This window comes from Protopterus annectens, chromosome 8.part0 (genome assembly GCF_019279795.1).
Source record: "Protopterus annectens isolate FY-2018-M chromosome 8.part0, PAN1.0, whole genome shotgun sequence".
Lineage (NCBI taxonomy): Eukaryota > Metazoa > Chordata > Ceratodontiformes > Protopteridae > Protopterus > Protopterus annectens.
The window spans coordinates 1936693038-1936714885 of NC_056741.1; the positions used below are offsets into that span (position 1 = coordinate 1936693038).

General features: G+C 43.1%; 1 protein-coding gene across 4 annotated transcripts in view; it reads right to left on the minus strand.

Moving 5' to 3' along the window:
* Positions 1-21848, minus strand: part of CTCF (CCCTC-binding factor) — a 2058695-nt gene that overhangs the window by 372506 nt on the left and 1664341 nt on the right. For all 4 annotated transcript variants that reach the window (XM_044081452.1, XM_044081454.1, XM_044081451.1 and 1 more), the window contains one exon: positions 8796-8928. In XM_044081452.1, coding sequence (XP_043937387.1) covers positions 8796-8928 — 133 coding nt within the window. The remainder of the gene's footprint in view (positions 1-8795; positions 8929-21848) is intronic.

Sequence of the window (21848 nt, forward strand, 5' to 3'; positions counted from 1 at the left end):
TGTAGGTAAAACAATGCATTAAACCAGCTTTTTTGTGATGAAGAGAGTGTGTGTTTTAGCCAAATTCAGAAAATTCTGCTCTACCTGCCAATATAACAAGTTGGAAAAAAAGTTTGAGGAAGTTAAAAATCACAACAAAAGCATGGATTTCATCTTGGAGAAATAAATCCACTCAGAGATACAGCACATAACTTTTAAGGATAAAGATGTTAGCAATACAGGATCTACATTCCAGAAAAAAATGGAAACCAGACATAAAATATTTCAGCTGGGTGACTATTATATGAACCATCAATAAAGTACAATATAACCAAATCTAAAATAACTACTAAAAATGTAAAAAAAATCTTTCTATGCTGTTACTTAGGGGGTTAATGACACTAAATACAAGACTTGGCTAATCTTGGCGATGTAGCAAACCAGCTTTTCTTTAGTTTGAAACACATTCAGGCCAGAGCAAACTCAGTCATACAAAACCTTCAAGGAAAAGGAGTCTAGTTCTCACTGGTTAATGTGTGAAATCTTGCCAAACAAGACATACCCTGGGATTCACACAATTTCTCTCTCTGCCTGTACTAACTGCTCAATATGGGCTGGCTGATTGGTGTGATGGAGAGAAATTCAAATTCAGAGCCATGACAAAGCTGATATGAACAGACTTCATTAGCAGCTCATTACTGTCCCTGAATAAAACACTATACGGTCAGACCAGACTGCACTAGTGTTCTTTCTAGCAGCACATGCATCAAATTAGCAAAGGCACCCATTATGCAAGTGCATATACAAATGCCTATTCACACTTGTATACACTCCTCAAACAATCCATCTCCCATACTTGCTCAAACTCAAAAAAACATTAACCTATACCTATGCATAAAAAGAAAAGGGTGCAACCGGGAGAGATATAGCAGATCTTTTGGACGACAAATTTACTCCAACTTTATAGACCATCCTGGGAACTACAGACCCATTAGGCTGACTAGTTTTGTATGCAAAGTCATGGAAAGAATTACCATTGAAATGATTACGAATTACGGATGAAAACTTCAGACAGTGCACCCAACCCAGTTTGTTTTTTGTCAAAGGCAGGTTATAACTACTGAATTTGGTGGGAATTCTTTCAGGAGGACACCAAGGTAATGAAGGCAAAATGGTGAGTACTGCCTATCTTGACCTAGCTAAGGCATTTGATACAGTACCCCACTCAGGCACTGTAAACAAACTCAAGGAATTAGACATAATCCCCTATGCAACTCACTGGATAGACAGCTGGCTTACAGGCAGGACCCAGAAAGTTAGGACTGGACAGACCACCTCCACAAAGAGGCTGGACACCACTGGAATCCCCCAGGCCCTGGGCTGAGTCTGCTCTTCTTTGGCATCAATTTTTTTTTTGAAGACAAGCCCAATGAAAAGGGCCTCTGGCTTACCAAGTTTGCAGATGACTGCAAGCTTGGAGCAATCACAAACATTCCTCAAGATACTAAAATCTTACAGGAACGTCTAACACAGACAAACGACTGCGCCAAAGCCACTGCTTTAAACTCAATGCCACAAAATGCATAAGTGCCTTTTAAGTCAGCCACCCAGGGAAGCTATATCATTGAAAACACATCCCTGAAAGTAGACAGTAGTCAGGGATTTGGGAACTCATGTAGACAATAACCTAGCTTTCAAGTAACATGTGTCTAATGTGGTAAGAAAATCATTCTAAGTCACTCAACCTATAAGTAAGGGTACATCATCTACGTCCAGGGTAGTCATCCTGCCATTGTACCCAGACCTCATCAGACCCATCAAATTAGTATAATGCCCCGTTCAGTATGTACCTGACCAGACGCATGCCACAGCTGGAATGCCCACAGACGTTCCTCACAAAAAGAATACCGGGCATTAACACAACCATACTATGCAGACAGCCTCAAAGCCTTCTCTCTATACTGTGTTTCCCACAGACTGTTGAGAGACATTTTTATGCCTGGCATACAAAGCATCCTTGGACCCTGCTCTGAAGAACCCTTTACATACCCACAAAATGATCATCAAAACTACTAGCGTCAAGGATTTAAACTTTGCCTGCGACGTAAATAAAACATGATAGAGGGAAAGGTATGCATCTCAGAGAATCCACATATTCTCTGCAATAGGCTTTCCATTCATGTGAAGCGCAGCCCTTCCTTAACCGTATTCAAGTGCAACCTGGACCAGTGGATGGGAAATCAGAAATTCACTCCCTGGTATGACACCTAGGACTTTGATGGACTGAAGTAGCCTTTAAACATGCCTAACATACACCCCTTAGAATCACACAACCCTTAGAATAATCTATAAAGCAAATAACATGTGGGATATATTTGAGTTGCACAGCTAGTCTTAAGTCACCAGTGGTTGCTAGCTAGTACACCTTTGAACAATATACAAACATCCAAAAGTACAGTTTTGTACCTACCATAAATGTAGATGTTCGACTGTTGACACTGCTGCAGTCATTACACTTGGGTTATCCTGCCGTCAGGCGGTTCCCCAGTCAGCCAGAGTTCCAAAGTCTTGGTCCGGCATCGGTTGCTGTTGCCTCCTCCCTGACGTCAGTGCGACAGGGGTATATAAGATGCAGCCATTTTCTTCAGTTTTTCTTGCCCCAGATGTCAGGTGCCCCCAAATAGGTAGGCAATTCAAATTGCTAATAAAACACAAATAAGAAAAGCAAACAAAAACTTTCAGTTACCAGCAAATACCCCCCAAAGGTAGTAAAGGGTAGCAGACCTAGGTACGAAACAGCAATGAAGAGGGGATGGAGGGAGGGTAACCTGGAATGCAGCAGTGTCAACACTCGAACATCTACATTTATGGTAGGTACAAAACTGTACTATGTTCATCATATAACACTGATGCAGTCATTACACTTGGGTAGAATCCCAAAGCTGAGGTACGGTGGCTGGTTCAATAATGCATTAGGGGTGGCTATAAGGCCCTGCAGCACTGCAGAGGCGAAGCCAGCTCTGGATTTGGAGTATAGAGGCAGATGGTAATGCTTGGTGAAGGTATGCACAGAGCTCCATGTTGCCGCTTCCAAAATATCCTTGGTAGGTACTCCTCTGAGGTAGGCCGTTGATGTGGCTGTTGCCCTGGTGGAGTGACATCTAATGCTGGTAGGCACAGTCTGTTTTGAAATGGCTTTTCCCTGTGCTCCTGCAGCATATGCTACCAATAATTGCTCAGATTTTCTGAAAGCTTTGGTTTTGTCCAAGTAGAAGCGTAACTGCCTGTGAATGTCCAATGAATGCAGTAGTTGCTCCCCTTTATTCTGTGGTTTTAGATAAAAAGTTGGCAAATGAATAGTTTGGTTTAGAGACACACTTGAAACCACCTTAGGCATAAAAGTAGGGTTAGTTCTTAAGGACACCCTGTCCTGGTGGAAAATGAGGAAAGGTTCCACTGCCATTAGTGCCTGTAATTCTGAAACTCTTTGTGCTGATGCAAGTGCCAGGAGCAGAGCAGTTTTCCAAGAGATGTATTTTAAATCTGCTGTGCTAGCTGGCTCAGAAGGAGGTAAATTTATTTTCCAAAACAAAGTTGAGGTCCCAAGTTGGAGCAGGTGCTCTACGGGGCGGTCTTATGTTTTTTGCCCCTCTGAGGTACTGTTTTAGCAAAGGATTAGAGAAAATTGGTGGATCTGTGTTGTAATGAGCAGAGATGGCAAAGGCATGGATCTTGATGGATGAAAAGGAGAGGCCTTTGTCCAGCATCTCAGTCAAATATTGTAGTATCTGAGGAATGTTTGGCACAAGAGGGTCAAGGCCGTGAGCCTGGTTCCAGGAATAGAATCTCTTCCATTTATCCGAATAGGCTTTCCTGGTACTAGGCCTTATGGCCTCCAGGATGACATCCATAACAGCTTTGGAGAGAGGCATTGCTTGCATTGCTAAGGTATCTTCCATGCAGCGAGGTTTAAGGTCCTTAGCTGGCTGTGGAAAATCTGACTGTTGTTCTGAGAGAGTAGATGTGGTGTTTGAGGCAAAATCCAGGGTGGTCCTTGTGCTACGTTTTTTAAGATTGGGTACCAGTGCTGGCGTGGCCAGTCTGGTGCAATCAGGATCATTTTTGGCCCCTCTTGCCTGTCTTTTATGAGTACCTTTGGAAGAAGAGGCAGTGGTGGGAATGCGTATACTGTTAGATTTTTCCAGCGGAATGAGAGGGCATCCACTTTCCATGCTTATGGATGGTAACTCCTTGTGCAGAATTTCTGTAACTGGCAATTCTTGGTGATGCAAACAGATACATGTCCGGGCTCCACCATTTCTGTGTTATCATTCTGAATATTTGTGCATTCAATTCCCATTCGTGTGGATCCACGATATTTCTGCTTAAGTCGTCTGCCAGTGTGTTTTTCTCTCCTGGCAGGAATTGTGCTTGTAGATTAACTTGACAGCTTATAGCTGTGTTCCACAAGGTCATTGCTTGTCTGCAGAGGGGGTATGAATGGGTGCCCCGTTGCTTGTTTATGTACCACATGACTGTGGTTTTGCCTGTCTTTAGTAGTAGTTGTCCTGGATGTAGCAGGTCCTTGAAAGCTATAAGGGCATTTTGTACAGCTAGCATCTCTTTTTGATTGATGTGAAGATGCTTTTGTTCTATAGGCCACTTGCCCTGAATGCATTTTCCTGCCATGTGTGCTCCCCCAGGTGTAATCCGATGCATCTGTTGTCAGTGTTTGCCTGGGTGTGGGTTGAGTAAAAGGCTGTCCCTTGTTGAGGTGACAAGCTTGAGCCCACCACCGAAACTCCTTCTGAAGGCAAGGTATTAGTGGTATAACTGTTTCCAAACTTTGACAGTGCTGAGACCATACACTCTTTAGGTACCATTGTAGTTTCCTCATATGCAGTCTGGCATATGGAATTAGTAATATGCAAGATGCCATGTAGCCCAAGGCCTGCAGAATTTTTCTTGCAGGGAGTCGGGTCTTTGTTGCCATCAACTGAAAGTATAGAGTCAAATGTCCTTGCTTGTCTGGCGTGAGATAAGCCATCTGGGCTGTTGTGTTCAAGCTGGCACCCAAGAATATTATCTCTTGTGAGGGCACTAGTTTTGATTTCTTTTCGTTTACTGTGCACCCCAGGCAACTTAATAACTTTTTTACAAACAGATGCTTTAGGAGAATGTCTTTGCTCTCTGCTTGAATTAGGCAGTCATCCAGGTATGGGTAAATTTGAATTCCTCTTCGTCTGCAAAATGCAATTACTGCTGCCAGGCACTTTGTGAAGACCCTGGGCGCAGTAGATAAGCCAAAGGGCAGTGCAGAGAATTGATAATGCATTGGACCAGCTATGAATCTGAGGTATCTTCTGCAGTTTTGTCTGATAGGGACATGCAGGTATGCCTCCTTGAGGTCCAAAGTCACGAGCCAAGCTTGCTTGCCCAGCATGGGAAGAAGCTGCTGTAATGTCAACATTTTGAATTTCGGGAAATCCAGGTAAGTGTTTAGAGATGAAAGATCCAGAATAGGCCTCCAGGCTTGGTCTTTTCTGGGTACCAGAAAGAGTCTTGAGTAAAATCCTTGTCCTTGTTCCTGTGGAGGTACCTTTTGAATAGCTCCCTCGGTCATGAGTGCTGTAATTTGTTTTTGAGCCTCTGCCCATTGATTTGGTGGCAGATTTGGCATTCCTTTTAACCTTGGCAGAGTGTGAAAGTGGAACCTGTAACCCTGTGAAATGATATTGAGAACCCATTTGTCTTTGGTGATCATCTGCCAATTGTGATAGAAAAGAGACAGTTTTCCCTCCCAGTGGGGCTGCCAAGAGAGAAATGTTTGCAGCTGTAGTGGGAAGTCATTGGGACTGTTTTTTGTAAGGTTGTTGTGTCTCTTCTTCTTTCTGGCCTGGTGTACCCCATTGTCGAGGCCTGTAAGGAACTTGCGGTTGTCCTCTGCCTCTTGGACGCCTGTATTTGCCCCTTTGAGGTCTGTCTGTAACAGGAAAGGACCAATTCTTTGTTGGCCAGTTTCTGCTAAACCTTGGAGGCTGTACCTGTAAGAAATCTTTCACTGTTTGCATAGATTTTGCCTTATCGTCCATTTTCTTTAGTACCTCTTCTGCCTTAACTCCAAATAGGACATCATGCTGCAAGGGTGCATCCAGTAGTTTTGCTTTAACAAGATCTGGTAATGTATGTTCCTTTAACTATGTGTGTCTTCTAATGACAGAGCCTGTAACTGCTGCTCTGCAGGAGGTCTCTAAAGAATCAAAGCCACATTGCAAAGTATGTTTTCCCACTTGTTCAGCAGCATGCAGTAAATCCTGCATTTCTTTAAAATTAGGAGGATCTGTATCTGAAAGCATTTTTTGTTTCAACTGAGACATCAGAAATTGCTCATATTTTAACATGTGAAATTGGCAATTCAAAGCCCTCATTGCTACAGTTGCAGATGTATATACTTTCTTTCCCCATCTGTCTAATGCTCTGGAGTCTCTGTCAGAGGGAACTGGGTTCTTTGCTGATGAGGCCTTGACCCCTTTGGGTCCCTGAGAAATAGTTTCTGGGTCTGCCACTGGCCTTTTATACAGAAATATGTGTGAGTCAGGGACTCTAATACCTGTCTGGTTTAACTGGAGCTGGTGGTAAGGAATCAGGATTTAAGCTGGATTCAGTATACACATCATCCACAATGTCTAACACTGGCGGAATAGCCAGGGGTCTGTGTTGAGGTAAAAGTAGGAATTCTCTGAGCCTTTTCTTGGATTCTGAGTAATCCTGGCCCTGCCAATGGGAATGCTCCCACTTGGTGTGTAAAGTTTCCCCAAAAGAGTAATCCTCTGGGGGAGAGGCTGATGGAATGGATTCCTCAGCATCAGAATCCTCATAAGGGGGTAAAGAGTAACCAAGGTTTGAGGAAGACTGTGAGGAAATGGCACCTGGTCGGAGGAGTCAGAATCCACATCCTGTCTAGGCCTTTTATCAGGAGGGGGATGGGACCCCCTGATCAGAGTGATCAGGTCTTCGGCCATTTTGAGCATTTGTTTCTTAGGCATGGAGGCCTGCCCTGAAGACTGTGATTTTTTTAGTTTTAAGAGGTGGTTTAGAGTTAGAAGAGGGTTTAAGGCTAAGCTGACTAGGTCTGAATACACCCTCTGAAGTTGCAGGAGGCTCATGTATACCGGATACCTCTGCAGGGTCGGTTTCCGTAGTCTGTAAAACTTGGGAGTCCGATGGCCCAGCCATCTCCATTAAGGAGTCGGTGGCTGCCTGTGGTTCTGCAGAAGCGGTCGTCAGGGGCTGCGAAGGCGCCTCGCTGAAAATTGGAGAACCGGTGACTGGCCTAGAAGAGGCGTCGTCGTCCGTTTTGGGCCTCGGATGCCTGTCTTTGTCTTTGCGCTTTTTATGAATTGCGGTCATCGAAGTTGACGGCATCGTATAATTAAATTTTCTGCCAAAGTAATGTCGGGCAAAATCAAACCGACGTTTAATAGTGCGCTTGTTAAACCTAGCACAAAACCGACAACCAGTGACGTCGTGGTCTGGGCCTAGGCATGCGATGCAATAAGAATGGAAATCCTTATGAGGTATTTGCTTCCCACAAGAAATACAGTTATTAACTTTTACTGACATCGGACTGAGGCAAGAAAAAGTTTCCCCAACATGGTACTTAGCTTTGTAGAAGACGTCGGTTCTGGATTCGGAAATGAAAATCTCAGGAGTCGGACGACCGGCACTTGTGAACTGCTTTTGCTTCGGGCACCGCACGGCAAGAAAGACTGAAGAAAATGGCGTCAGCTGCATCTTATATACCTCTGTCGCATTGACGTCAGGGAGGAGGTGACAGCAACCAACGCCGGACCAAGACTTTGGAACTCTGGCCGACTGGGGAACCGCCTGATGGCAGGATAACCCAAGTGTAATGACTGCAGCAGTGTAACACTATGAACATCTAGAGATCCCCTTTCTAGCACTATGACAATCCAGGCAAACACAGTCCATCCAGTCTTGAAACACTTACCTAATGTATTGTGACCACACTGGCATGTATGTTATGTTTACTTAAACCACACCCATGTCCCTATGGACATGCACACACACATCCACATCTCCAGTCTTTTGCTGGCATTCACTTTTTCCTCCTACAGTAATCTGGAGCTGTAGAAACCTCTGGAGGAGACCATATGGTTAACTGGTATTAAACAATTCCCCAGATTGCTGCACTTGCATGCAGCTTCACCTGCGAGACCTCTCTCTGCTCTAAGGTCCCCACAAGCGGAAAACATCAGTAGCAGAGTGGTGCAAGAATTAGGAAAGGCTTAGTCTGATGGGTAAGCATTTTAAGATGAGGCTTCCACATCACATTAAAACTTTCTGAATTCCAGAAAAACAGATGACCTTCAAGGAGTTTGGAAAATTTATCTGAGTTTTACTGGGTGAGAGTTAATGAACAAGAAGAATAAAAAAACAGATCATACAGAAAACTCTGAGGGACTCCAATGACTATTATTGGGCCTAGTTTAACTCTAATAAACCTACCTCAAAGACAACCCCGAGTAATATTACAGTGAATCTTCAAAAGAAGACACACTGGATTAATTGGTTAAAAAGACCTTGATACATACTTAAAAATATGAATCTTCAAAAAATTGTCAACACCTAAAAGAAAGCTACAAGATTATGGCAGTCATCTTAAAGATCACTCATGAGCATGGTCTCTATCAATGAGCTGCAGGCCATTAAAAAAATAAGAAAAATCTACTGTATATAAAACATGACCAAAAGAATTCAGGCATTTACAAACTACTTTGCAATGTATTACTTACCACTGTCAGATGAATCATCTTTCTTAGTACGCATCTTCCTTTTTCGTCCTCGCTTCCCCTTTCTACTTTCCCCATGTTCACCTGTCACAGCTTCTGGACCAGTACAGTTTTCAGCATGCCTTGCCATTGTGTTCTACAAACATGAAAAAAATCAGTCAAATAAAAAAATCTAAAAAAATATTGTAGCTCTCAATTTCACAACTCATTTACATTTTTGAAATACAATTACTATTTCCATGCAGCAGTTAGCGTTGTCGCCTCACAGCCAGAGTTTCTCCGGTTTGATTCTCGACTGGAGCACCTTCTGTGTGGAGTTTGCATGTCCTCCCCTTGGTCGAGTGACTGTTAAAGACATGCAGGAAGGTGGTGCGTGAATGGGTGTGCCGTCTTTGAAGGTTGGGCATCAGGCTGGCACCCCGGCACTGTAAAATCCACTGCCAATCATTAGCATAACAGAGTTCCGCTGGGGTGATCCCACACTGGGAAAAGCCGAAAGACAATAGTTTACTATTATTTGCATAGTTGTCTAGCAAGCTCCCCCCCAATAAAATAAATAAAAATAAAATCTATAACTTAAGAATAAAACCCAAAAAACACTCCCAGGTGTAAATGTTCCATTGTAACGAAAAGAAGAAACCACCACAATACCAAGCACAACGGAAGAAACAAAAGCACGAAGGACCATACAATATGATAAAAATCATTTAACCCAGGTACAAAAAATAGTGGTAAGTGCTTTCACTCAGCTTCTTCAGACCATATTAAAAAGAACCTGTTGCTCACAACTCAAACAAATATGCTGTTAGACCCAATCATAACTCAGCTCATACGCATTAAGTAGTCACCCTTAAAAGAGCAAGATAAAGTACATCCAATGGATAATAATAAAATAAATACATGTATAAAATATTTATGTATAACACAATATAGATACACTTGCATGTAAATATCAACTAAATATCAACTAAAATAAAAACATCTAACCGCTGCATTTCATACTGAACTATCGGAAGGGCTTTGAACACTAATCTGTGATGCATAACATTAAGTATCCTGTTTTTTTGCATATTTCTGAGTTATTTATAGCACTTTTATTGTTTGCATATACTTTGCTAGTTAGTTTCAGTGTGTGTGAGGTATTAACTAGAAATTTTCTACAACTGTTAAGCATCTGGTTGGGTTTGTTTCTTCTGATTTCCTGCTAGGAGTGTATCATATAACTTGTTTCCCTTTAAAAGCATTCTCTAGAGTCGCCTTGATCCTTTATCTGTTTAAACATTTCTGCATTTTTTTTCCCTACCCAAGTAGTGTTGGTAGTGTAGCTTGTGTTTTGGGCCTAGATGTTTGTTACTAGAGACTGTGTGTCTGAGCACATGTTCCAGGCCATCATAACTTAGCCAATGCCAGAATAGCATTTCAGTGAGAGTGAATAGTTTGTGGTCATTGGCTGACTGGGGTTGCCTGGACTACGCCTTGGAGTAAGCACCTCATTGGTTCTTTCAAGCTTTTTTTAAAGTTGTTTCAGGTTTCAACTTTGTTACTTAAGAAGTTAACTTGTGAGTGTTTCTGCCATTTCACACTGAACTAATCAGAGGAAGTAGGTGGAAGGGCTCTGAGCCAAGTAATCTGTGATATACAACATTAAGTATCCTGTTTTTTGCATATTTCTGGGTTATTTATAGCACTTTTATTGTTTGCATATACTTTGCTAGCTAGTTTAACTGTGTGTGAGGTATTAACTAGAAATTTTCTACAATTGTTAAGCATCTGGTTGGGTTTGTTTGTTCTGATTTCCTGCTAGGAGTGTATCATATAACTTGTTTGCATTTAAAAGCATTCTCTAGAGTCTCCTTGATCCTTTATCTGTTTAAACATTTCTGCAGTTTTTTTCTACCTAAATAGTGTTGGTAGTGTAGCATTGTCCATATTCAGGCTTGTGTTTTGGGCCTAGTTGTTTGTTAGTAGAGACTGTGTCTGAGCACATGTTCCAGGCCATCACAGTTTAGCCAATGCCAGAATAGCATTGCAGTGAGAGTGAATAGTTTGTGGTCATTGGCTGACTGGGGTTGCCTGGACTATGCCTTGGAGTAATCACCTCACTGGTTCTTTCAAGCTTTTTTTAAAGTTGTTTCAGGTTTCAACTTTGTTACTTAAGTTAACTTGTGTTTCTGCCACTTCACACTGAGCTAATCTGAGGAAGAGCTCTGAGCCAACTATTCTGTGACATATAACATTAATATCCTGGTTTTTTTGTTTATTTCTGAGTTATTTATAGCAATTTTATTGTTTGCATATACATTTCTAGCTAGTTTCACTGTGTGCGTGAGGTATTAACTAGAAATTTTCTACAATTGTTAAGCATCTGGTTGGGTTTGTTTGTTCTGATTTTAGTTTCCCACCCTCCCTTCCTATTGGTATCCTGTTTTTATACTTGGTGGCTTTGCAGTTGCCCACCCCTACTGTAAATTTGATCTGGGACACTCCTCCCAGTCTAGTGTCATTACCTCATTCTACCTAATCCAGGGAGAACATTTGAGAAGGCCAACCCAGTTAAGTTTCTGCTCCTCTTTTCCCCTTAAAAAAAAAATAAATAAATTTCTAAGCTTGTTTCCTGCCTTTCCTGTAAGTCATCTAAGTCCAGATACAGATTTGCTGTATCCAGGAATGTTTGTAAGATTTTGAGCCCCAAAGCCTTTCTGTGTTGGAGGTAAGCCTTCTAGCTTAATTTTGTTTCTTAGAACTAGCCAGTTTTCGACTTTCAGCACTCTAATCTATTTCTTTGAGTGCAGCACTTGTTCAGAACTCACTGTAAGCACTAAATAAGCTACTAAGGACTACAGCACTCAACTTTCCTCACTTGCCTACAGGAAAACAGTTTTTAGTACTTAATAAATAAGCAACTATCCAAGCATGTCTGATGGTCAAGCTCCCGGTGTTTTCTCCTGTCTACCTGATAAATCTGGGCATCCTGGGGCAATGCAGCAATTGACTCATGTAAACAGGCAACCCTCTCCTCCTACCACCCAACACTACAACCTGTGAGAGATGCACTTATATAGCCAAACTGGAAGCAAAGCTCTCTTCACCCAAGACTGGACTAGACAGTCAAGAGGAGAAGGTAAACACTTGCACCACACCACCCTCATCACATAGTCCCTCAAAACGTATACCACCAACACACACACACACAGAAACACAACACACACCTACATTCGCGGAGGCTCTAAAAAAAAATCTACCCAAGCAACAGGGACCTCCAAAGCAGAAATGCAAGCAACCTCCACCCCCCAACACAACCTAAATGACACACAGCCCACAAACAAAGTGTGTCACTCCACAACAGCCCATAAGGCATAACAACGTACCCAACACTCTAGTCATAGGTGACTCTATAGTCAGGTGCACTGATGTTCCACTCACAAGGCTAAACAAGGAGAAATTTACTGTCTAGCTGCCTGTCAGGTGCCAGGATCCACCACATAACGCATGCACTCAGGTCACTCCAAGTACAAATATGACTGTCAATATCCATGTTGGTGTGAATGACCTGAGACGCATCTCCCTGGACTACATGAATAGAGACATGGAGGAGCTGTCCGATCTTGTAGCCCAGGCAGGTACATCCCTAGCCATGAGTAGCATCCTGCCATCACCCAGAATGATACCACAGTACAAGGACAAAATGACTGACTTCAATAATTGGCGAAGCTTCTGGTGGCATTCTAATGGGATCCAGTATCTATCTGCCTGGGATGACATGATTGGGGAACCACGATGCTTTGCCAGAGATGGCCTGCACCTGTCACTTTTGGGATCCCAGATACTGGCTAAGGCTCTTGCCACCCCATATAATGCCTTTTTTAGGCAAGATTCAAATGACAAATTCACCATCATAACAGGTACAAGCAAGCAAAATCTGAGGGTAATGCTACTTAATGCTAGAAGCCTAAATCTCAAAATGCACTCACTTAAGGCACTCCTTAAAATGGAGAACATTGACATCTGTACAGTGACAAGACACCTGGTTCAAGGCTCCAGATAGCACCGCTGCATTACTAGGCTAATTCATACCAAACCTTTCGGCCACCTAACCTGGACCGAAGCACTAAAGGCGGAGGCATGTCCATATTCATTAAGGATATCCACACCTCCAGGCTAGTTGCTCAGCATAATGCATCCGAGATTATCCAAGTGCAACTAATTCTGGGCAAGACCGCAATCCAAATTGTAGCTTGCTACAGATCCCCCACCATGCCCCAGGATTCCTACTCCTCATTTCTTTATACAATGGAAAATATTAGAGTACAACCTAACACCCTAAAAATGGGCGATTTCAACCACCCCACCATTAACTGGGAAAACTTCTCCTGTACCAACTCTTGTGCTCAACGTTTTCTGGAATTCATAAATTCCAACGCCTTGGATCAACTTATCTACACCCCCACCAGGGGCAGCAATATCCTAGACCTGGTCATTACCAACATGGGCAACTGGTGTTCCACACCAGAGGTCAAGTCCTCGTTGGTCAGATCCGACCACAAGCAAATCACCCTAGACATCCACATCCCACCCCCCATTAGGGAAACTACCGTAAAAAAGTTCTCCAAAGCCAACTTCACCCTTAAGAGAGAAGTGGCAAACTTCAGACACCCATGCTGATGGACAATAGAGGTACGACTGCTGAATCCTATACAGTTGCACTTTATAAGCACTTACATGAACGAGTGCATGGATCGTGCAATCCCTAGCGGAACCAAGATGCTATACTCCAAAAAAAAAAAAAAAAAAAAAAAAAAAAAAAAAAAAAAAAAACAGCCAATCTGGTGGCCCCCTCTCAAACTCTACAACAGAAGAAAGAAACTGTTGCAAAAAAGAGTAAAATCCCATGACTGGAGGAACTCTGTGGTCAGCCTCAGTAAGAAGCTGAGATCCCTCAAAATCCTCCAAAGCTAGTTACGAAAACAAAATTGCCACTGATTCTAAAGACAACCAAAAAGCATTCTATAGCTATGTCAAGAATCTCAATGGCAATACTCAGATCTGCTCTGAGTTACAGCACAATGGCACTAAATATACAGAACCAACTGATATTGCCAACATCCTGGCAGATAGTTTCAGTGCTAACTTTACCCCTTCTCTCATCCCTTAAAGGGCCCATCTCTGCACCGGAAGAATGCAAAGTTCCTGTAAACACGGCTGCACAGGTAAAAAAAATAAAACACTCTCAAAACCCAAGAACACAGCATCCATGGGACCTGACAATATCCTAGGCTGCATTCTACATGAACTACAGAATGAACTGGCACCCCCACCTAAGTACCATGTTCAATCATAGCCTCACCTCAGGCTTTGTGCCCACTGAATGGCGCACAGCAACGGTTATCCCACTCCACAAAGGGGGAGCCACCACGAACCCCGGGAACTGGTCTGCAAGGCTATGGAATGTATCATCATGGAACTTATAAACAACGACATTGGTAATCTCCAAACTCTGGACCCTATCCAGTTCGGGTTTGTAAACGGCAGGTCATGTCTCCTAAACCTGATGGACTTCTTTGAAGGGATCACCAAAGCCGTAGATGAGGGTAAGGTGGTTTACACAGCCTATCTAGATCTCGCTAAGGATTTTAACACCATCGCCCACTCTGGAATTATAGATAAACTCACTAAACTAGGTATAAATCCTTATGTCACAAGATGGGTTGCCAACTGGCTCACTGACAGAACCCACACTGTGAAAGTAGCAGACTCCAAATCCAACTTAAGGCCAGTGACAAGTGGAGTACCACAAGGTTCAGACCTAGGTCCTCTCCAGTTTGGTATCTACTCCTCTGAAGTACAGGCCAACACAGGTGGTCTTTGGCTAACAAAGTTCGCAGATGACTGCAAACTAGGAGCCATAATCAAAACTCCTAACGATGTGGGCATCCTACAAAACGGCCTCACAGACGGATGCCTGGTGTCAAAGCCATGGCCTCAAGCTCAATGCCAAAAAGTGCATTGTCATCCCTTTTGGTAAAAACTCTGTACCCATGAACTACCACATAGGCAGTAGTCTACTTAACACCAAAAGTGTGATAAGACACCTTGGGACACAGGTGGACACTAGTCCCTCCTTTGATAATCACATTGCCACAATAGTAAGGAAATCCTTCTACGTGGCACACCTCATCACAAAAGAATTCTCATCCAGGAAAAAAGAGGTCATTGTTCCCCTCTACTTGTCACTCAGACCCATTACAGAGTACAATGCCCCTTTTGGCATGTACCTCACAAGACATCTACAACTGGAAAGGCCACAGAAATACCTCACAGAGAGGATCACCGGCCTCAAAAAGATGCCCTACGCAGACCATCTGAAAAAAACTCCAGTTTTACTCTCATGCATATTGCCTACTCAGAGGCGATCTCTGCCTAACATACAAAGCTATGTCAGATCCAGAGCTGTTGGACATGCTCCACTTAAAGAAATCCCAATCCCTCCAAGCTACACACTCTACGAACCTAAACCTTGTCAACACAATAAACAGAACAGGCTGGAGGAACAGATTCTTGTCCTAGAGACTTCCCATACTCTGGAACAAACTACCTATCTATATAAAACAAGGCTCCTCATTAGCACCCCAAGAAAAAGCTTGATGAATGGATGGGAGACAGGAAATTCACCCCGGGAATAATTTCTGTGGCTCTGCTTGACAGGGGCACAGGAAAATAATTTTGTTGGGTGGCAAAAGCCAGGGTACCGTTTGGCTAGGCTTATATAGGCTCTAGGGCCAAATAGCCCAATACCTACCTATGAACATAGTACTCACTTAACCCTAAGCCCTCCATATTTTAAAATAGGTTTTAGGGAGGCTCTCTCATTTTAAGCCTTTACCCCTACCTGCTCTTAGCCTTATTATCCACCTAACCTCCCTATTCTCTGTGCAATTTCTAATATCCCCTTCCCTAGGACTGGGCATAATGACATCTATAACCATAAATTTAAAGTTATGCTAGTCTCCCATCTGCATAACAGGTTTCGACAATGAATTATTATTTGAACGTATCCTAATATTGTAGAGATCTTCCCTAATCCTATCCTTAAGCATTCTATCTGTCTTTTCTACATAAGAGGAGACACAGACAGTGCAATGAGCTAAACAGACCAAATGTTGTGTGCAGCAATCAGCGCATACCCTAAACACAAATCTCTGCTCTGTATCAGGGTGAACAAACTGGCCGCTGTTATCTATACTCTCACAAAAATTACATCTATCACATGGTCTAGTAAAAAACCCATTCATAGATGTATAATTGGGGGGGGGGGGCTCTGGAGTAACATAGCATTCTCTAAGTTCAGTTTCTTCTTTAACAAAAATCCTGGAGCATCCCCCACAATCTGCCTCTACTCGGGGTCTACCGTTAGTGTTTTCCAATGTTTCCTAATAACCTCCATTATTATATTGTCAGTAGTATAAAACATTGGTGGTTTTATTCGATTCACCTACTCATTGTTTGTCCTTTCACCAGCCATTCTCATTTGAGGTGAAAAGTATGGGCAGGCCACATCCCCTCTCAAACCAGGTATTTCCCCTAATAATTTATCCATCTCTGAAGCACTATAACCTCTTGCAAGCAGTTTCTCTCTCAAACTCAAAATCTCTGAGTGAATACCATCCTCATCCCTTGGCCTTTGATCACATTTCTAAATACATAACCCGGGTGCATGCTGCGCTTGTGGAGTAATGTATTTCTATGGCACTGGTTCCCTAAAGACGCCTGTGTTGACCAGGCCATTACCTAACCATGCCATTACCCAACCTTTCGACATAAACATCCAAATACTCAATCCTGACAGTAGAGGAAGCCAAGGTAAACTATAAATGTCCAATTACTTTATTCAACTGCTCATGGAAAGCTGTTAACTGCTCCCCACTGACTGTCCAAATAAAAAACAAGTTGACAAGATGACGATAAAAAGGGACTAATCTAACATGTTCCATCCCAAACAAAGCCCTCTTCCCAACAGACCATAAACAAGTTGGCATAGCTATTGGCACACAAACTGCCTGTAGCTAGCACCTTTTTTTGTAGATAACTTCAGACAAAGATAATATTCTCAAGGACTGTTTCAAGAAACAGGGATAATAAATCTATAAAGCTACGGCTATATTCACTATGCTTAACAAGATATTTCTGTGTATACTCAATCCCCACAGCATCCGGAATGATGGCAAATAAAGCTTGAACATCCAAAGTAATGAGACAGTAATCCATTTCTACAGGCAAGGTGTTAGTAAAGCTGTACAAATCCACTAAAAAATGTTTAGACTCTTTCAGAACAAAAGTGTTCTTATCCAGGACCGGGTGCGGGAACCTCTCAATTTACAACGAGAAGGGTTCTGTGCACCAGCCCCTTCCTGCAACAATAGGTGTTAAAGGTGGTCTCACTCCATCCTTATGTATCTTGGGCAACCCTTGCATGATAGGTATAAGGGGATTGTCCATCTTTAAGGATAGAAATAGCTCATAAGATATCAATTTACTTTTCAAACTATCTTCCAACATATAAAACATCCTCCGTTCTAATGCATGAACCTATGCCATATCAATGAGAGTAAAATTCACTTTCACTCATCACTCTCATAGACCTAGCATAATCAATCTTGTTCATGATCACTATCGGACCACCTTCATTCACCGGTCTTATTGCAATATTAACATCTTTCTGCAAATTCAACAGCGCTGTCTTCTGACATTAAGATTATATTTCCAGAGTACAGAATACTTTTTATCATATAACTCATATAAATCCTTCTCTACTAACTTATTAAATACATTAACAAGTGGATGGCCATTGGGTACATACAAACTTGTTTTTTTGAAATTTAAATTATCTACATTTGCAACATTACCAAATTCTAACGTCAATAAGACATTCATACTAAAAAGTTTAATGTCATTCAATGCATCAGTCAAATCACTTCGTGTAGGGACAAAAGTCCTTTTTCCAGAACAAACATCTCATCCACAGTCAAAGCTCTATCAGCGATGTTGCATATTAGTGAGCCTTTACTCGATTCTACATTTTCTTTAAAGTCTGATTCGAGTTCCTATTGCTGTGGTGGTGGTGCTGCGGTAGCGTTTTCGCCTCACAGTAAGACGTTGTACTGTTCGATTTTCAGCTAAAGCGTCTTCTGTGTGGAGACATGCGTGAATGGGCGTACCTTCGTTGAAGGTTGTGCGTCAGGCCTGGCAAGTCAGTACGTAAAAATCTACTGCCAATCATTAGCGGACCAGAGTTCCACTGTGGCGACCCCTAACCGGGAAAAGCCGAAAGATACAACTGATTAGAGTTCCTCTCCTTTGACAGCTTCCGCCTCTGCTGGCTCCTGGGATCGAGTCCTGTTCACACCATAATTCCCAATGATTGGTAAAGGGAAAGATGGTGACGAATTAGCCATATGCCCTGCAGATTCACCATTCTTTGCAGAGCCAACCACCACTGTGATTTTCCGCTTTACATCCCCACCCAAAGGCAGAGGTTGCTGAGGTATTAACTGTTTATACCATCACTAACAGATATAGAATGTAAAGTGGCAGATTCATCATTCATAGGTAGGTAACTAGGCTGTTGGCTCTAGGGCATAATTAAGCCTAGCCAAAAAAAATGTTTTTGCTTACGCTTCCCTCCCAAGTGGTTTAGTTTCCTGCGCCCCTGTCCAGCAGGGCCACCAAAGTGATTCCCGGGGTGAATTTCCTATTTCCCATCCACTCATCAAGATTCCTGTTGAAGAGCGCTAATAGGGAGATGTGCCTCACATATATGGGGACCTTATTCCAGAGCAAGGGAAATCTCTGGGACACGAATCTGTCCCTCCAAAAAGTCCTATTTATAGTTGATGTCAGGTTGGTGGATTGGTTTTTCCATAGGTGGAGCATTTCTAGTAATTTGGGGTTTGACATAGCCTTGTATGTCAGGCAGAGATCACCTCTGTGTAGCCGGTACGCGACAGAGTACAATCAGAGTTTTATTTTGCCTAATGGCATAGGGCAACTGTTTGAGGCCCGTTATCCTCTTTGTGAGGTACTTTTGAGGCCTCTCCAGTTGTTGCAGATGTCTTGTTAGGTACATCCGAACGGGGCATTATATTCAATAACGGGTCAAATGAGTGATGAGTAGAGGGGGACAATAACATCCTTATTCCTGGATGCAAAGGTGATAAGGTGGGCCATGAAGAAGGATTTTCTAACCACTTTAACAATACGGTTGTCGAAGGAGAGGTTACTATCTACCTGAGTCCCTAGGTCTCTTATCCCACTCTCCGTGGTAAGTGGGCTACCATCTATGATGTAATTCATAGGTACTTGGTTTTTCCCAAAGGGGATGACTATGCACTTTTTGGCATTTAGCTTGAGGCCGTGGTTTTGGCAGCACGTATCTGTCAGAACCTTTTGAAGGACATCTACGACAGTAGGGGTCTCAATTATGGCACCCAGTTTGCAGTAGTCTGCGAACTTTGTTAGCCATAGTCCCTCCGTGTGTTCTTGTACCTCCGAGAAGTAGATACCGAACAGGAGGGATCCCAGGACTGAGCTCTGTGGTACACCACTAGTCACAGGTTTGGAGTTAGATCTAGCATTTCCTATTCTCACTGAATGGGTTCTATCCGTGAGCCAGTTAGCAACCCATCTTGTAACGTAGGGGTTTATATTTAGGCTGGTGAGTTTGTCAATAATTCCCAAGTGGGGAAGGGCATTGAAGGCTTTTGCAAGATCAAGGTATGCTGTGTGAACCACCTTTCCCTCATCTATTGCTTTAGTGACCATTTCGAAAAAGTTAACCAGATTTAGGAGACAAGACCTTCCCTTTACGAACCCAAACTGGGTGGGGTCAAGGGTTTGTAGGTTCCCAATGTCTTTGTTTATGAGTTCCATGATGATGCACTCCATGGCCTTGCAGACGAGACTCGTCAGGCTAATGGGGCGGTAATTCCTGGGGTCAGTGGTGGCACCACCTTTGTGGAGTGGCAGAACTGCTGCCATGTGCCACTCTGTGGGCAAATAGCCTGAGGTGAGGCTGTGGTTAAACATGGTTTTAAGGCGAGGGATTAATTTGTTTTGGAGTTCATGTTGTACGCAGCCTGGGATGCTGTCTGGTCCCATGGATGCTGTTGCTTCTTGCCTTGGAGTGCGCTATTTTAACCTGAGTGTCTGTGATTTTAGGAGCAGTACAATCTTCTGGCATGGAAATGGACCCTTTGGGGGGTGAGGGTGGGGTGAAGTTTGCACTGAACCTATCTGCCAGTATACTGGCGATGTCAGTTGGTTCCGTGAATTTTGAATAATTATGCTGTAGCTCGGAGTAGATCTGCGAGTTATTTAGGTTTTTGACACAGCTAAAAAAATGCTTTATGATTGTCATTGGTGTCTGTTGCGATTTTTCTTTCAAAGCTCGGCTTAGAGTTTTTTATGAGGGTTCTTAGCTTTTTGCCAAGGTTGGTCAGGGAGCCCCTCCATTCCTGGGTTTTTACTGTTTTTTGCAATAATTTCTTCCTTCTATTATAGGCCTTATTCATGGCTGGGGTCCACCAGACTGGTTACCTCTTTTTGGAGGAGTGAGTCGGTCTTGTTTGGGATAGCACGGTCCATGCACTCATGTAGGTGCTTGTAGAGTGCTTCTGTGTAGGATATAGCAGATTCAATCATATTGCCTTTCTGCTGGGGAGTAGCGAAGTTTGCCACCTCCGTCTTGAGTAGCATAAAGTTCGCCTTGGAGAAGTTTTTCACCATGGTTTCTTTTGGGGCGGGGGGTGAGGGTGGTATGTGGATAGCTAGGGTGATGAGTTTATGATCTGATCTGACCAATGAGGAATTTACCACAGGTGTGGAGTATTTGTCCCTCATGTTGGTGATGACCAGGGTCCAGTATATTTTTACCTCTTGTGGGGGTGTTAATAAGCTGGTCCAGAGCATTGGCGTTAATGTACTCCAAGAAGCGCTGAGCAAAGGTATTAGTACTTCCGTAGTTTTCCCAGTTGATGTTTGGGTAGTTGAAATCACCCAGTATAAGGGTGTTCGGTTGGACTCTCATGTTTTCCAGTACCTCAAAGAAAGAAGAGTGCGTGTCATGGGGCTGGGAAGGTGACCTGTAGCAAGCTACAATCTGGACTGCAGTTTTGCCCATTGTCAGTTGCACTTGGATGATTTCCGAGGCATCATACTTTGCAACCAGTCTGGAGGGTGTGGCTATGCTTGATGAATATGGATACGCCTCCTCTCTTTGTATTTCAGTCCGGGTTTTGAAGCCGAAATGTGTGGTATGTGTTGTAGCCTGGAATTGCTGGGGTGCTCTCTTGAGCCTTGAACCAGGTCTCCATTACTGCACAAATATCTACGTTCTCCATGTTGAGGAGTGCCTCGAGAGCGAGAGTGCATTTTGAGGTTTAAACTCCTAGCGTTCAGCAGCATGACCCTCAGTTTTATGTCACAAGTACTTGTTACGATGGTGTATTTTTTTGAGCCTTGCCTAAAAAGGCACTATTGGGGTGGTAAGAGCCTTTGCCAGTATTCTGAATCCCTGGGGTGCCAGGTGCAAGCCATCTCTGTAGAAGTATCGAGGCTTGTCGAGCATGTCATCCCAGGCAGACAGGTACTGGATCCCCTTTGAATGACACCAAAAACCTAGCTAGTTGCTGAAATTTATCATTTTTTTCCTTGTACTGAGGTATCAATTCTTGGTGAGGGTAAGATGCTACTCAGGGCTAGGGTCCATACCTGCCTTGATTACATAACCAGAGAGCTTCTCTATGTCTTTTCATGTAGTCCAGGAAGGTACGTCTCAGGTCATTCACACCAACATGGACAATGACAGATTCATATTTTTACTTGTGGAGTGACCTGAGTGCGTGGGTAATGTGGCGGATTCTGGCGCCCGACATGCAACTGACAGTGACCTTCTCTTTGTCCAGCCTGGTGAAGGGGACATCGGTGTGCCTGACTATTCAGTCACCTATTACAAGTGTGTTTGGCAAGGTGTTATGCCTTAAGGGCTGTGGTTGTGCGGCACAC